The sequence below is a fragment of the Rhinoraja longicauda genome, chromosome 1, assembly GCF_053455715.1.
Source record: "Rhinoraja longicauda isolate Sanriku21f chromosome 1, sRhiLon1.1, whole genome shotgun sequence".
Taxonomy (NCBI): Eukaryota; Metazoa; Chordata; class Chondrichthyes; order Rajiformes; family Arhynchobatidae; genus Rhinoraja; species Rhinoraja longicauda.
In genome coordinates, this window is record NC_135953.1 from 88,503,266 (window position 1) to 88,519,983 (window position 16,718).

The 16,718-nt window shown below is 38.6% G+C and overlaps 1 protein-coding gene across 3 annotated transcripts in view; it reads left to right on the forward strand.

Moving 5' to 3' along the window:
• The window catches only part of wdfy3 (WD repeat and FYVE domain containing 3), a 271,504-nt gene that overhangs the window by 167,576 nt on the left and 87,210 nt on the right, over window positions 1-16,718 (forward strand). For all 3 annotated transcript variants that reach the window (XM_078402045.1, XM_078402054.1, XM_078402063.1), the window contains 6 exons: window positions 13-192; window positions 2,829-3,062; window positions 6,360-6,459; window positions 7,869-8,029; window positions 11,120-11,349; window positions 14,318-14,427. In XM_078402045.1, the coding sequence (XP_078258171.1) occupies window positions 13-192; window positions 2,829-3,062; window positions 6,360-6,459; window positions 7,869-8,029; window positions 11,120-11,349; window positions 14,318-14,427 (1,015 nt within the window). The remainder of the gene's footprint in view (window positions 1-12; window positions 193-2,828; window positions 3,063-6,359; window positions 6,460-7,868; window positions 8,030-11,119; window positions 11,350-14,317; window positions 14,428-16,718) is intronic.

The window sequence follows — 16,718 nt, forward strand, 5'->3', positions numbered from 1 at the left end:
TTCTTCCTACAGCCCTGGCAATCTGAAGAGGAAGGCTCCTGGCTTAGAGAATATCCAGTTACTTTGATGCAGTTTTTCCGCTACCTGTATCATAATGTTCCAGATCTAGCACCACTTTGGACAAGCCCTGAATTCCTTTGTGCATTTGCAGCAACTGTCTTTCCCTTTAACATCAGGCCATATTCAGAAATGGTGTGTGTCTTTAATTTGTTTGAAAAATAATAATTTTTCTTTCAAAATTCTGCAAAATAAGAAACGATGGGTTGGTGCATTCAGAATAGTACTTTATACAGAACCGTAGATCTGTAGGGCTGGGGAAAGTAGCCTTTTGGCCCAACCTGTCCATGCAGACCAAGATGTCACTCTGGGCTAGTCCAATTTGCCTGCGATTTGCCATATCTGTCCAAATACTTCCTATTTATATAAGTATCTAAATGTCATGAAGGTCATAACTGTATCTGCTTCACAGCTTCCTGAGGCAGCTCCTTCTAGATATCTGAGTGAAAGAGTAGCCCCTGAGGTCACTCTTAAATCTCTCCTTCTCACATTAAACCTATGCCATCTAGTTTTAGAATCCTCTACCGTGGGAAAAAGACTGAGCATACACTTTATGATTTTGTATAGTTCGTTTAAAAATACAGCGTGGAAATACGCCCTTCAGCCATGGACTATTGAGTCCATGAAAACCATCGTTCACTGTTCACACTAGTTCCATGTTTAGAGATACAGCGCGGAAACAGGCTCATCAACCAACCGAGTCCGCACCGACCAGCGATCCACACACATTAACACTATCCTACACACACTAAGGACATTTTTTTACACTTATAACAAGCCAATTAACCTACAAACCTGATAGACACAAAATGCTGGAGTAATTCAGCGGGACAGGCAACATCTCTGTTCAGCGGGACAGGCAACATCTCTGGAGAATCAGTCTGAAGAAGGGTCTCGACCCGAAACGTCACCCATTCCTTCTTTCCAGAGATGCTGTGTTACTCCAGCACTTTCTGTCTACCTTCGATTTAAACCAGCATCTGCAATTCTTTCCTACACAACCTACAAACCTGTACGTCTTTGGAGTTTGGGAGGAAACCAAAGATCTCGGAGGAAACCCACGCGGTTACGGGGAGAATGTACAAACTCCATACAAACCACCCGTAGTCAGGATTGAACCCGGGTCTCCAAGGCTGTAAATCAGCAACTGTACCGCTGTGTCACCACGCCACCCCATGTTATCTCACTTTCTCACCCACTCCTTATATATTACGGGCAATTTACAGGGGCCAATTAATCAATAAACCCACATGCCTTTGAGATGTGGGAGAAACCGGAGCACTAGGAGGAAACAGTCATGGTCACAGGGAGAAAGTGCAAACTCCAGACAGACAGCAGCCAAGATCAGAATGGAACCCGAGTCTCTGGTGCTATGAGGCAGCAGCTCTACCAGCTGCATCACTGTATCGTTCACAATCTAGTAGGAGCCATTTTGGTCCATGCAGTCTCTGTAGGGTCATCCCATCTTTCCCCCATTCATTTCTCCATCGTATATTGATATCAACTCCCCGAAGATCCCAAATGCATCCAACACACTTGGGGTACTTTACAATGGCCATTTAATCTCTGACCCACAAGCCTTTATGATGTCGGAGTTCCTTGGGGAAACCCAAACGGTCACGGGGAAAACCTCCGCACAGACAGTGCCGGAGGCCAGGATCAAACCTGGGACAGGCAATAAGGTCAGCCTCCTATATTCCAACGAATCTACTCAACCTATCCCGAGACGTCAAATCCTGGTAACATCCCGTTTAAACTTTTCTGCATATTTTCCAACTTAATGACTATTCTTATTGCATGAAGACTAGAACTTTTCACAGTCCTCCATATGTGGTCTCACAAATGACTTGTATTGTTATATCATGATGTCCCAATTTTTGTACTCATACCCTTCCCAATGAAGCGTGCCCAGCACCTCCATCACAAGTCCTCCATCACAAGTGTTGGAAACATCCCGGTTAATATTTTCTGCATCCTTTCCATCTTAATGACATCGTTCTTATAGCCTGAAGACCAAAACTGTACACAGTACTCCAAATGTGGTCTCACTAATGACTTGTACAGTTATATCATGATGTCCCTATTTTTGTACTCAATACCCTTCCCAATGAAGCATGCCAAGCACCTCCACCCTGTTGTTAGTTTTCATTTGATACATTACAGTTGTTATTCTGTAATTGGTAGCATGATGTAGGGGAGAAAAAAACATACGAATGAGGGATTATAAAAATAACAAAATTAAAATGTACTTTGACAAAAGCAGAACTTTAATAATGACAGCCTCCTCCTCTTTCACTTGATTTAAACTTATTGGCATTTAATTAAGTACTAGGAATGGTTTGATAATTGGTGGGAGAAAATGGTGGGACAGTGACTATCATTCGGTTGCTCACGTTCTTTTCACTGGACCCTGATGTCTGATTACATTCTAGTTAATTAATCCTGAAGAGATTTCCTTCTTTGGATTCACAGATAGTATCTGTGGCCCAGTTTGTCAATTATCATTGATCTGAATGAGATTATGTTTGGTGAAACTTTAATTGCTTATAATTATGCACTGTGTGTAATTATTGTAATAAATATCCTGTTAAACAAAAATGGAGTACGCTAGAATTAAGATAATTAACTGCCATTTTGATTTTACTACTTTAGGGATATAAACTTTGCAGTGAATGTGATCATTAGCAAAGACACAGTAAATTTTTAAAGGCAAAGTGCTTGGGATGCATACATTTGTAAAATGATATAAATTTCCTCTGGTCTTTATCCAGGTGAGTGATCTTGATGATGAAATGGGCTCTCCTGCTGAAGAATTCAAGGCATTTGCTGGTGATACTGGCATGAACAGGAGCCAGTCAGAATATTGTAATGTGGGGGCTAAAACTTTCCTCACTAATCATCCTGCCAGAAAGCTTGTATTTGATTTCATGCGTGTCCTTGTGATTGAAAATCTATGCCTTGCACCTGCAAGTAAACAGACTACTCTTATAGATATGCTTTTAGAGGTAAGTGTTCGTGAATCAAAAATAATAAATGTATAAATAAACCTTTTCCCCATTTGTTTTCTTAATTGTAAGAAACTCACTCTTTTCATCATGTTCTGAATTAAAGTGAAAATTATTCACTCAAAATGAGTGCAGACAAAAATTGAGTATTTATGTATAAAGCTTTGACTACAAACAGGTTAACGGAGCTCCTGGTGAAGTATATCCTATTTGAGAGTAAAGAACCTGGGAATATGATTCTGAAGTCTTACTAATTTGAGGGACGGCACTTGTTGGCACTAGTCCCATGCTGTTATTTAAAAGGTTTTTTGCAGAGTTGACCAGAGCAGCTAACCAGCAAGCACACATTCACACAAATCCTACACAAACCAATTTTATTCAGAAAGTTACGGAACTACAGAATGACAACATACAGCTCAATGGAACAAGCTTAGATGGGGCATCTTGGTCGACATGGATGAGTTGGGCCGAAGAACCTGTTTCTGCGCTGCGTGATTGTGACTCTATGACACATATATAATTGGGGCAATTTGAGGAGTTTTTTGAGGAGGTGACGAAGATCACAGATGAGGATCAGTGGTGGTGGACATTGTATACATGAACTTTCGTAAAGTATTCAACAAAGTCTCTCATATTAGGCTGATCAAGAAGATTAAGGCACATGGAATCCTCAGATTTATTAGATTGGCCAAGCCAATTTAGCAATCATAAAAGTTAGGGTTGTTGAGGGGAATTATTCGCTGAGATCTGGGACCAGTGTTGTTTCTTAGGATCAGTGCCAGGATCTCTTGTTTGTGATACAGTGCCCTCCATAATGTTTGGGACAAAGATCCATCATATATTTATTTGCCTCTGTACTCCACAATTTGAGATTTGTAATTAAAAAAAATCATAGTGGTTAAAGTGCACATTGTCAGATTTTATTAAAGGGTATTTTTATACATTTTGGTTTCCCCATGTCAAAATTACAGTTGTGTCTATACATAGTCCCACCATTTCAGGGCACCATAATGTTTGGGACACATGGCTTCACAGGCATTTGTAATTGCACAGGTGTGTTTAATTGCCTCCTTAACACAGGTGTAAGAGAGCTCTCAGCACCCAGTCTTTCCTCCAGTCTTTCCATCACCTTTGGAAACTTTTATTGCTGTTTATCAACATGTGGACCAAAGTTGTGCCAATGAAAGTCAAAGAAGCCATCATGAGACTGAGAAACAAGAATGAAATTGTTAGAGACATCAGCCAAACCTTAGGCTTACCAAAATCAACTGTTTGGAACATCACTAAGAAGAAAGAGAACGCTGGTGGGCTTACGAATCACAATGGGACTGGCAGGCCAAGGAAGACCTCCACAACTGATGACAGAAGAATTCTCTCTATAGTAAAGAAAAACTCCCAAACACCTGTCCGTCAGATCAGAAACACTCTTCAGGAGTCAGGTGTGGATTTGTCAATGACCACTGTCCGCAGAAGACGTAATGAACAGAAATACAGAGGCTACACTGCAAGATGCAAACCACTGGTTAGGGGCAAAAATAGGATGGACAGGTTACAGTTTGCCAAGAAGTATTTAAAAGTGCAACCACAGTTCTGGAAAAGGTCTTGTGGACAGATGAGATGAAGATTAACATATCAGAGTGATGGCAAGAGCAAATTATGGAGGAGAGAAGGAACTGCCCAAGATCCAAAGCATACCATCTCATCTGTGAAACACGGTGGTGGGGGTGTTATGGTCTGGGCATGTATGCCTGGCTCACTTATCTTCATTGATGATACAATTGGTGATGGTAGTAGCATAATGAATTCTGAAGTGTATAGACACATCCTATCTGCTCAAATTCAAACAAATGCCTCAAAACACATTGGCCGGTGGTTCATTCTACAGTAAGACAATGATCCCAAACATATTGCTAAAGCAACAAAGGAGTTTTTCAAAGCTAAAAAATGATCAAATCTTGAGTGGCCAAGTCAATCATCCAATCTGAACCCAATTGAGCATGCCTTTTATATGCTGAAGAGAAAACTCAAGGGGACTAGCCCCCAAAACAAGCATAAGCTAAAGATGGCGACAATATAGGCCTGGCAGAGCATCGCCAGAGAAGATACCCAGTAACTGGTGATGTCCATGAATCACAGACTTCAAGCCGTCATTGCATGCAAAGGATATGCAACAAAATACTAAACATGCGTACTTTCATTTACATGACATTGCTGTGTCCCAAACATTATGGTGCCCTGAAATGGGGAGACTATGTATAAACACTGCTGTAATTTCTACAGGGTGAAACCAAAATGTATAAAAATGGCCTTAATTAAAATCTGACAATGTGCACTTTAACCACATGTGATTTTTTTCTATTACAAATCTCAAGTGGAGTACAGAGGCAAATAAATAATTGATGGTCTTAGTCCCAAACATTATGGAGGGCACTGTACATATAAGTGATTTGGGCAAATAATTAAGTAGGTTAGTTGGTATGTTTGCAGAATGCATAAACGTTTATGTAGTTGTGGAGAGAGAGGAAGGTTGCCAAAGGATTCGGTTGGTATAGAAACACATGCACAAGTAAATCAAGTTTCAGTGCAGCTCGTTAATCTTAATTTAATAACTAATGTAAATTTGTGTTTCATATTTCAGTCATATTAGTACATTTCTAGTGCTGTGAGTTTTGCTCATGAATGATGTGCTTCAGAATCCAGTTATTTTTTCAAATAATTTCTCCAGTGGATTAGTATTGTTAAATTTATTTTGAAGATCTTTCCAAAGATCAGTTTTAAAGAAAATTCCCTTTAATCATGAAGATTATAAAAGTAAAACAGTTGTTTATATTTATTTGCTTGCTTCAGTTGCCAACTATTAAGACATATCTATGCAGTTTATGATTCAGAAACACCCACAGAATCTTTGGCTAGCACAAAAGATAAACAGGAAGAAAATGATGGAACTGCAGGTGAAATAAAACTGAAAATTCGGGAACTGCTCAGAAGGTTAGGTAGCATTGGCGATGAAAGAAACTGATTGGGATCAATAGCTTTCATTTGTTTTCATAAATTGCTTGGCTGCATTATTGGATCAAAAAATGAATGATTACTTTTGTTTCTAACCAACCACAACTTTAGAATTGCTTTTTAACTTTCCAATTAATGTGCAATTACCTAGGATTGTACAGTAGGTGCCATGTTTTTATTCTTGGCCATGACTGCAACATGTGTTAGAAAATAAAAATTATATCACACGAATGTGTCTTTCGGCAAGATAACAATGGATCATGTTTTTGGTATCTTTTTCTTTACAAGGCATCGCCTGATAGATCAACACGAGCTCAGCAAAAAGAATTTCAAACTTGCATCTTGGACAGTGTAATGGACCATTTATTGGCAGCGGATGTTTTGTTAGGTAGGTTAAGTATAGTTCTTTTTGCCAGAATCTGTGGAGGAGTAATTTTCTAAATTTTGTGAGTTCTAATTAAAATACACAGTGAAAGTCTAAAATATGAATTACTGTGATTTGGGCTATTTGATATGATTCTTTCATATTATAAATTAGAATGGCAAATTATGTAATTGTTTGCCAATTACATCTTGAACAAAATGTAGCTTCCTGTTTTGAATCAATAGTTCCAACCAATAGATGTTAGTAACAAGATTAAAACCAACATGGGGATCTGATGTTAAATGATTCCAAAGATTCTGTTGCTGAATGTAATTTAAAAATGTTGAAAGCAAAATAGTTGCTCATTTAACCTGTGTTAGCAGCATATTGGTTAATTTATATAGATTTTTTTAATAGTATTGAATGATTTCCCACAGCATGTTTAGGCATCTAGCTAAAGAACTATTAACACACAGCATAGGAAGGACAATTTTCAGCAAACAGTTCTTGCACAATTTTCTGAAGTTTGTAATCATTTTAAACTCTAGGAAGAAATACAGTTGGTAGTTCTTTATACATAATTTTTAATTTGGAGCAAGCTGATTTTCATTTTATGGTGAGTTAGGACAATCAGACTCTGCTTTTGACATTAATGACTCCGTGGTACTGCAAAATTATTTAAATGACAAATTTAGAAGATCTCTCAAAGTAATTATTCTACTGTTGCTAGAAATTCTTTTTTCCATCATCATGATAATTATAGTCAAACACTGTTCTGAAATTTCCAATTAACATAAAGTGGTGCCCATTTGATTAAAAATGAACAAAGGTTAATATCCAGCAGTGTTAATGTCCTTATTATGGAGCAGATGCTTTTATCCCAGAATGTCATGATATAGAGTCAAGAGTGCTTAATTGTCATATGTTCCAAAATGGAACAATGAAATTCTTACTTGCAGCAGCATGACAAGTCTTTAAAAACAATACTCAATAGATAACAATAGAACAAAAATATATGAGAGTGTGAACAGGGTGGTGTGTGGGTCTTTGATGATGCTGGCTGCCTTTTTGAGGCATTGCCTCCAATAGATCTTTTTGACGGGGGGGAAGGTCAGAACCTGTGATGGTAGTGTTCACCACTTTTTGTAATCTCCTACGTTCCTGGGCATTCGATTTGTGATCATATCACAATGTAGTTTTACAGTTAGGAGATTCAATAAAATCTGGTAATTACGAGCAAAATTCTCTCAATAAACTGTTATAAACAAATTATTTGTTATTTTTTAATGAATAATTGATGCAACTAAGTTAAAATCTGCAAGAAATAATGCTAAAGTTAAAGCATCTGTTATCACTACAAGCTAAATAACTTTTTTTTAATATGTCAATTCTACAAATTAACATTACTATTGGTATTGTCATAACTATTTCAGGTGAAGATTCGACATTGCGCATTGCTAGTGGAGGAAGTTACAGTATATTAGTGAACAATGTATTTTACTTAACACAACGACTTGTGGATAAACTCTGGCAAGGCATCTTCAGCAAAGAATCCAAGCTTGTTGTTGACTTCATTATTCAGTTGATAGGACAAGTAAGTGGATATTATCCATTAACCTCAAATTAATTTTATTTTTCAGTACATTAGGATTAAGCTAATTTAAATGTGGAAATTAAAAGGAAAACTAACAGATGCTGACAATGCACAAGTGATACTGTCGACTTCTGTTATTAGATAACAGCACATAATTTGCTTGCAAAATACTGTAATGAAGATTCATGCCATTAATCAGTCTGTACATACAGAAAATCTTATATTTTTGTATTAATATAGAACCACACATTTTCCCACAAGTAATTCAGCAACAATAGCAAGTGGGCAAGGAGCATATTGAAGATCTCCTCAAGCAAGAGTGCCTTTGATGCAAGTGTCTAAGCAGATTTCAGATGTTTAACCATTAAATCATTAAATTTCATTGGTTAAGGAAATAGATTGTTGGTCCTAACGTTACCTAGTTTCCATTCGTTCTGTTAAACCAAAGTATCATCTCATACTTCCAGCAGTTTGCAGTGCAAGAATAGATGAAGCAGGTTAGCGAAGAACAAAATGCATGAAGCTTATTGCATGGTGCCCATAATCTGAAGTAGGGTTAATAGTTTTGAAAAGACGTTTCAAAGCAACTTCAAAATATGAGTTCCAATGAAAGGATCATACTTGAACTCTTAACATGAGAAAGAAATATTGTCATATTTGTTCCCAAAGTATTTTTTAAAAAGTCCAAATGCTTGAAATATGTAATTAAAACAAACACTGGAAATATTCGGCTGGTCAGACTTGTGGAGAGAGAAAGAGTTAACATTTCAGGTTGATAACTTTCCATTAAAACTGTTAATAGTCAACTCTGCTTCTCTCTCCGTGGGTACTGAATATTCCCTTTAATTTTATTTTTTGTCTTTGTATTTGGCATTTTGGTCACCATTTCTATGACTTTTTAATTCAACATTATTTTGCAAACAAATTGTGCAATATTCTCTCAGAAGCTGATATCATTGCTGTACATTCCCAGCATTTGTTATTTTCCTTTCTCAGTTCTACATTTAAAGTTAATCATCTTAAATTATTTCACTGCTGTCATTATTCTATTACTGAAATGTTCCTACTGTTTAAATGACTGAGGCAGCAATCAAAATAAAGCTTGTTTCTTCTTTCAATGGGAAATGAGAACATCTTGAACTTGAAGTGGTACGGCGTTTTAGAGGTGCTTTATAAATGCTAAAAATGAGATTTAATTTCACTTCAAACTATTTGCATTATTTGGCAAATTTCACGAAGATTAACAACCTAGATCGTATTTGATGGTAGTCTGATAAATGACAAGTAACATTTACGCACAAAACTGCCCGCCAATTACGCCTCCAACTACAGAGAGCTGCCCTACATTTAATATTTACCAAAGTTATCAGTCAAATCTTCCAGTCTCAACATCAGACCAGTCACAATTATTCAGGAATTCAAGTGGACTAGCCACTTAAAGATTTGTGATAAGAGCAGGACGATGGCTGGCTATCCTCTGGTAGGTGAATAATCTCAACACCTCAAGTGAGTGGGAACTAGGCTGATTACAGAAGATTCAGAGGGGAAGCAAAACTGGAAATATAAGGGACAAAATGAGATCAGGAGAAAAGACTAGCAGCAAACTTTACAATTATCCTACAAACATCTAAAAAAGGAAAGTGCTGTAAGTGGAGAAATGGAACCACATAGAGACCGAAGGGGAAGTTTATGGATGAAGCACCAAATAAGTACTTTACTTTAATCTTCTCAACTCTGAATGTTACTGCTGGAACAAAAGAAAATGGAATTGAGATCCGAGATTAACATTGGTAATGTTAAGGAGGTCCCAGCTGAAATTTAACTGGTAAACCACCTCATCCAGATGAGAACCACCTAGGTAACAGAGAGGTATAGGGGGGAAATTGTAGAAACCCTGGCCATATCTTCCAAATATCAAAAAACAAACTGCTTCAGTCTGAAGAAGGGTCCCAACCCAAAACCTGCAGATGCTGCCTGACTCACTGAGTTTCTCCAGCAGTTTTTTTGCACAAGATTCCAGCATCTGCAATCCATGGTGGCTCCATCTTCCAAACATTCATGGGTCAGAGATAGAGCCCAAAAACTGAAAAATTGTGTTAAAAAAGGCGTGAAAGATAAAAATCCAGTAACTGCAGACGAGTCAATTTAACCCTGGTGATGGAGAAAGTTCTAAAAAGAATAACCTGGGGCTGGGGCAGAATTACTTGTCACTTTGAGAGGAGTGCATTGTTTAGAGAAACCTAGCATAGATTTATTAAAGACAAATCGTGTCTAACTTGTTGAGCATTTTTTGATAGAAAGGATCAATGAGGGAAATGCAGGTAACACACAGGTAAAGTTGAATGGTTTAAGAACTAAATACGAAATGAAGAAAAATATTTCTACACCATAGTGCACTTGGGGTGTGCACCGAATCAGTTCAACGTATCAGTTCAAAGTAATGTTCAAAATTGGGTATTGGTCCAGTTTGCATAATGTTGAAATTTGCAGGTGATGAAAAATTAGTTTTCCTTAGAAAGTAAAGACATTGAGAAACTAGTGAATTGGCAGGTGGGATTCATTGTCATTTAAGGTGAGATCATATATTTTGGTTATTAAAACTTCAGTAATTATAGTGTGAATGAAAGAATGTCTGGCTCTGTGGAATTACACACAAAGTGCTGGAGTAACTCAGCAGGTCAGGCAGTATCTCTGAAGAACATGAATATGCGATGTTTCGTGTTGAGATACTTTTTCAGACTGATTGGAACTGATGGAACAGGCATTAAAGGAAGTAACTCTTCTTTAATGCTCTAAGAAAAATCTGATAGAATTCTAGGTTTATTTGAGGCAGTACAGAATATAAAAATGAAGTGATTCAATGGGAAGCCGTAGGATTTTCAGTGGAGTATTCTGAGTAGTATTGGCCTTCACATTATCAAAAGCTGTTGTGCAGATTTATTACAATGTTTCTGAAGAAAATACCAAACATAAAGACCTGAAAAAATTGGCTAATATAATTTAGAGCAAAACAGCTTATGAAGCAATGAAAGTTTTGGAATTTAAATATTTATTTTTTATTCACTGATATTGGTCTTTGTTTCCATCTAGTCGAAACGAAGGTCCCAAGGACTGTCTCTGGATCCTATTTATCACTGCCTTAATCGAGCCATACTATGTCAACTATCAAGACCGCATAAGACTGTTCCACAGCAAGTTGCCCTTTTAGACTCTTTAAGAATCCTGACAGTAAACCGTACTCTTATTCTAGGACCTGGCAATCATGATCAAGAATTCATTGGCTGCCTGGCTCACAGCTTACTTAGCCTCTACACTGGAAGGTATGTCTTTAGAAATGAATTTTCATGGCTTACTCGCAATATGACAATTCAAAAATTTAATATTGCTCCAACATTAATTCAAATATTTTGCAAAAAATCTTTAAGCTTTGATCATTGATGAGAAATTAATTAGTGGCACAGTCGTAGTTGCTGCCTTAAAGCACTTACAGCGCTAGAGACCCAGATTCGATCCTGACTACGGTGTGCTGTCTGTATGGAGTTTGTACGTTCTCCCCGTGACCGCATGGGTTTTCTCCGATATCTTTGGTTTCCTTCCACACTCCAAAGATGTATAGATTTGTAGGTTAATTGGCTTGGTATAAATGTAAAATTGTCCCTAGTGTGTGTAGGATCGTAGTAATGTGCAGGGATTGCTGGTCGGTGCGGACTCGGTGGGCCAAAGGGCCTGTTTCCGTGCTGTATGTCTAAACAAAATCTTTTACTGGTGTTTTGCAACAAACATGTTGGACCAAAGTTTAATTGAGCTGATCTGCACTTAACTGGGTTGGATTGGAAAGATTGATCCTGCTGGTCTTGCACACCCTTGAGCTGAGCAGCAATAGGACTCTAGTAGTGTTGCACTGAGCCCTGGGTCCAGATCATCCAAGGCAGAATTTGACAGATGACATAGCTTGAAATGCAGTTTTGATTCCATCATTCAAAATAATTGAAAACTATTAAAATTGATAATAGAATCATTTGGCACAGAAATGGTTCATTTCTTCCCACTTTATCCACGTTGACCTTGATGCCTATGTAAACTAATTATATTTTCCTGGATCCCTCTGTCTTTCCTATCTAAGTACCTGTCTAAGTGCATTATAAACATAACACCGCAAGTGGTGCCTCTCCCACCACCTGCGGCAGCTCATTTTAGATAGCCACCACCTCTGCGCCCTGCATATTATTTTCTGATTTCTGTGTGATTAATTGTCAGATCACTATTAGAATTTATGTACATATAGGACATATATGTCTCATTTTTTTTTGACATGAGCAGTTGAATCTATGACGTTGATTTTTTTATTTGCTGGTTTGAGTTCAACCATATCAAGATGGCCATCTGTGCTACTTAGGATGACATAACACTTGTGAAATGGTGTATGGAATAAAATATGAAGTCCTAAATAAGATCATAAGGTCAGAAGTGATAGGAGTAGAATTAGTCCCTTCCGCACATCAAGTCTACTCCGCCATTCCATCATGGCTGATGTATATCTCCCTCCCTCTAACCCCATTCTCCTGCCTTCTCCCCAGAACCTCTGACAATCCTGCCATATCAACTTCTTGTGTAAGTTATAGAGTCACTAACCAATATCTATGCAGTTTATCAAACCTTTTGACGCAACAAAAAGCTTTTCACTGTACCTCGGTACACATGACAATAAACTGAACTGGACCACCTCATATTACCTCATAATCGACTAATGAACAAAGTCAGAATGTGATGTCAATAGCAAAGTGCAATGCTAGGTGGCTTCCGAACAGAAAGCAGAGTATCCACAGAAGGTGGGTATTAATGATCCCCAAGTATTATCGTTGGAAATACTGCTGTTCACTGTTTGCGTCAAGATTTACACTCTGGAATTTGTAAATTTGCAGATGACATCAATTTGGGCCGATTGTCAATACTGAGTACAATTACCACAATTTACACACAAATATACTTGCAGAATAGGTGAATTAATTCCAACACAATTGATTAAGTAGTGCGCTTTGGTAAGAAGAATAGAGAGATTATATTACTTGGAAACGTGGCTTATTGTGACTTCTGATACTTGAGCTTTCAATCATTTTTGGCGCTTCACCATGAGATATGAATATCTCTTCCACATCATCTTACTCTGTCTTATCAAACTCAATCTCATTTGTCATCTTGACAGTGTGTAAAATGGCAAGTTTTACATTTACAATACAGGAAATTGTGCATACACTCTGGGCTTATTTTTTTCCATACACCATTTCACGTGTTATGATATCCTATGAAGCACTGATGGCCAACCTGATATTGTGCATATGGATGGTCCCATTGATGATGTGCAGCAAATCAAATGAGCTTCTGCAGATCTTTCCAAACTCATCACCTGAACCATTTAAAAGTGCAATGGCATCAGGCTTGTGAGAATGTCGCCATTTCTAAGACCCCCTCCATGTCATGCAACTTTTCGAGTTGTGATTATGTCATCATTCCTTTGTTGCGGAATTAGAATTTTGCAAATGTGTACCAAATATTCTTCATGAGGACTGCAGTAGTTTGCAGTGGCTTGACCTCACTTGCTTAAATGCTATCGGGGGAATACATTAAATGTTATCCTGCCAGCAAAGCTGAATACTCTTTCTCTATAATATCACCTGCATCTATCCTGCATTCACTTTTTTCTGCTGAAGCCTTCTTTTGCTTTTGTTATCTCTAGGGGTCAGTTATTTCAATGCTCCCGTGACTAATTGTCACCTTCACCTTCAAACAGCTCATGCAAAACAGCCAATGTTCTAATATGTACTGTCTGAAGAAGGGTCTCGACCCGAAACGTCACCCATTCTTTCTCTCCTGAGATGCTGCCTGACCTGCTGAGTTACTCCAGCATTTTGTGAATAAATACCTTCTCATATGTACTGTTCTGCTCACCTTCTCTTTCATTCTTTCACTTTCTCAAATATTATGATAACTTTAAATGAAATATCAGATTTTGATTTTGATAAATTTGCTTGTATGCTTGGTGACAAGGGCTGCTTGGGGGTGGTGTTACATTTTGTAATGTTACAATTTGGCATGGTTAAATTTTGACATTGAATGAATGGTGAAAATATTATGTGGGTCTTGCAGGTTTGTTCATTTTTATGATTGAAATGGCCACGTGTCTTTTTGCAATGTTGTGATATATATTGATTATTGGATATATTGTAATGTATTTCACAGGAACTGTTTCTGCATTTGCATTGTTATTGTGATTTTTTTAAAATCTTGCAGTAGCCTTGAAGGGTTTGGTCTAGAAGCAGAAGCCAGAATGACAACATGGCACATCATGATACCTTCTGACCTAGAACCAGATGGAAGTCACAGCCAAGATATTAGTGAAGGTAAATTAGGAATTAAAATATTCAAATATAATAAACTTTTTAGGTGGTGACCTTCCCAGACCTTTTCTCACTTGCTGCTCTATGTTTACCATAGTCAAGTAAATTTTGAAAGAATTAGTTGTTGGAAAATCACAAGAATAATTAAAAGCAATGTATTAAATAATTCTGACATGCCTATTATGTATGTGATTAATATGCTCTTCCTTTTTATTTGTGACTTTTAGTTCCTTTATAACTTAGAGGTTATTTCCTCTAAAAAATCACATTAATTTCAAAATGGGGAACAATGAAATAGACGATTAGATTCAAACACTTGGAAATATTCTTGATTTATTTTTGTGAGAACCTGTTTCCAGTGCATTCATTCAAAAACATCAGCTCATTTCAAAATCCTCTGCTTCAACAATGACTTCTCCCAATCAGCATGAGAGCGACTTGAGATGTGTGCTAAAACTGGCAATAGAAATCAGAGAATCTGGAATCTGCATTCAAATAGTATTTGAAATTAGGAAGGTTCTGAAATGGAGATTTAAATTGAATTGTGAATTGGAGGAGGTTTGAAATCTGGTGGTGGTCTGAAATCAGTAGCAGGAAGAAGTTGAAAAATTGGCCTCTGAAGACGGATATGGAATTTGCTTCAGTTTGTAAGAAATTGGAGCATGTAGAATATTTCAGCATTCAGTATTTCAGTAGGAATTGAATTAGGGGCTATATGGGGTGGCAGAATGTTGCTGCCTTACATGGCCAGAGACCCAGGTTCGATCCTGACTACGGGTGCTGTCTGTACGGAGTTTGTCCGTTCTCTCCGTGACCTGCATGATTTTCTCCAAAGACGTACAGGTTTGTGGGGATCGCTTGTTGGCTTGGTGGGCTAAAGGGCCTGTTTCCACGCTGTATCTCTAAACTAAACTAAAGTTAATTTTAAAAGTAACTAGACTGAGGTAGGCCCGTTGGGTACAAATCTCTCCTGCGGGCCTCTCCTGTGGCAACCCACCCCAACGGACGATCCTGCGGGTCCGGCAATCCTCTCCAACTGACAAAGTCCGTTGCCGGGCGGGGTGTGTCTCGCAGTCCCCCGGGGGGCGAGGGGGGACAGGGAAGGGGAGAGGAAGCCACTCCCCTCAGCCCCGTACCGCCAGCACTGCAGCCAGAGCGAGCCGTGGACCCAAAGCCTCCTCTGCATTGGTCTAGCACCCACCCCTCCCCCACTCCCCCCCACACGCACCCACTCCAACCCCCCCTCAACCCCCATTAAAACTCCCCCAAACCACTCCTGCATTGGTCTGGCACCCTCCCACTCCCCCTGCCCTCCCCCACTCTCTAACCCCTCCTCCCGTCCCCTACCCCCTCCCCTAACCCCACCACCCCCACTCACCCCTCCCCCCACCTCCCCTTCCACACCCCCACTCCCCACACCATCCCCCACTCCCCATCCACCTCCCCCCACTCCCCTTATCGGTAACGGTTCAGCAGAGGCAAAACAAGCGGGAGCTGGACAGCTCAGGCTCAGTAAAAGGCAGCTCGGAGACGGCAGTTTATTTCAGCGGGAAGAGCGGGGACGCCCCCCACCCCATGTGGGACCCGGACCAATCAGGAATCGAGCTGGATGAAAGGAGGTTTTTTTTTAAATGGGCGGTGCTCCCCCCATGTGGGAGCCGGACCAATTGGGCGGCGAGCGTATTCTTTCAAAGAATGTTTAAGATACATTTTTTTCTTATTTAAGCTAAACTTTTTTTTTAAATGAGACAACTTTTTAAAATAATCAAATAAACCTTTTCTGTAAAATAAAGTAAAGTAAACCTTTTTTTTCTTATTTAAGCCAAACTTTTTTTTTTATTGAGAAAAATCTAAATGAAAAAGATTTCTTTTAAAATAAAGCTGTGGCAGCTCCCAAAGGTTAGGCTACTGATCGAACCCCTCAGCACTGTGATGACAAGGTCCTGCGACGGCCCAGGCTACGGGGTTTCCTACAGGGTTTTTTTTGCTACGGGGTTTCCTACAGGGGTTTTAGTCTTCAGTCTCCCACTGAAGCGAACGGTAGTGGTTTTGAGTCTATTAAACAACCCTTGCGGAATTCACCTGGCTCCTCGCCTTATTCCGGGTTCATACACTCACCCGCTAGAAAGCATCTACTCTGTAAAACTAACGGGTTTTTTAACGTCTTTTTTTTAAATGAAAAAGTTTTTTTCTAAATCAAATATAGCTTATCTGTAAAATAAATAGTTCTTTCTTTAAATCAAAACACGATTTTTTCAAAGGAAATAGAAAAACCTTATCTGTAACGGTTCAAC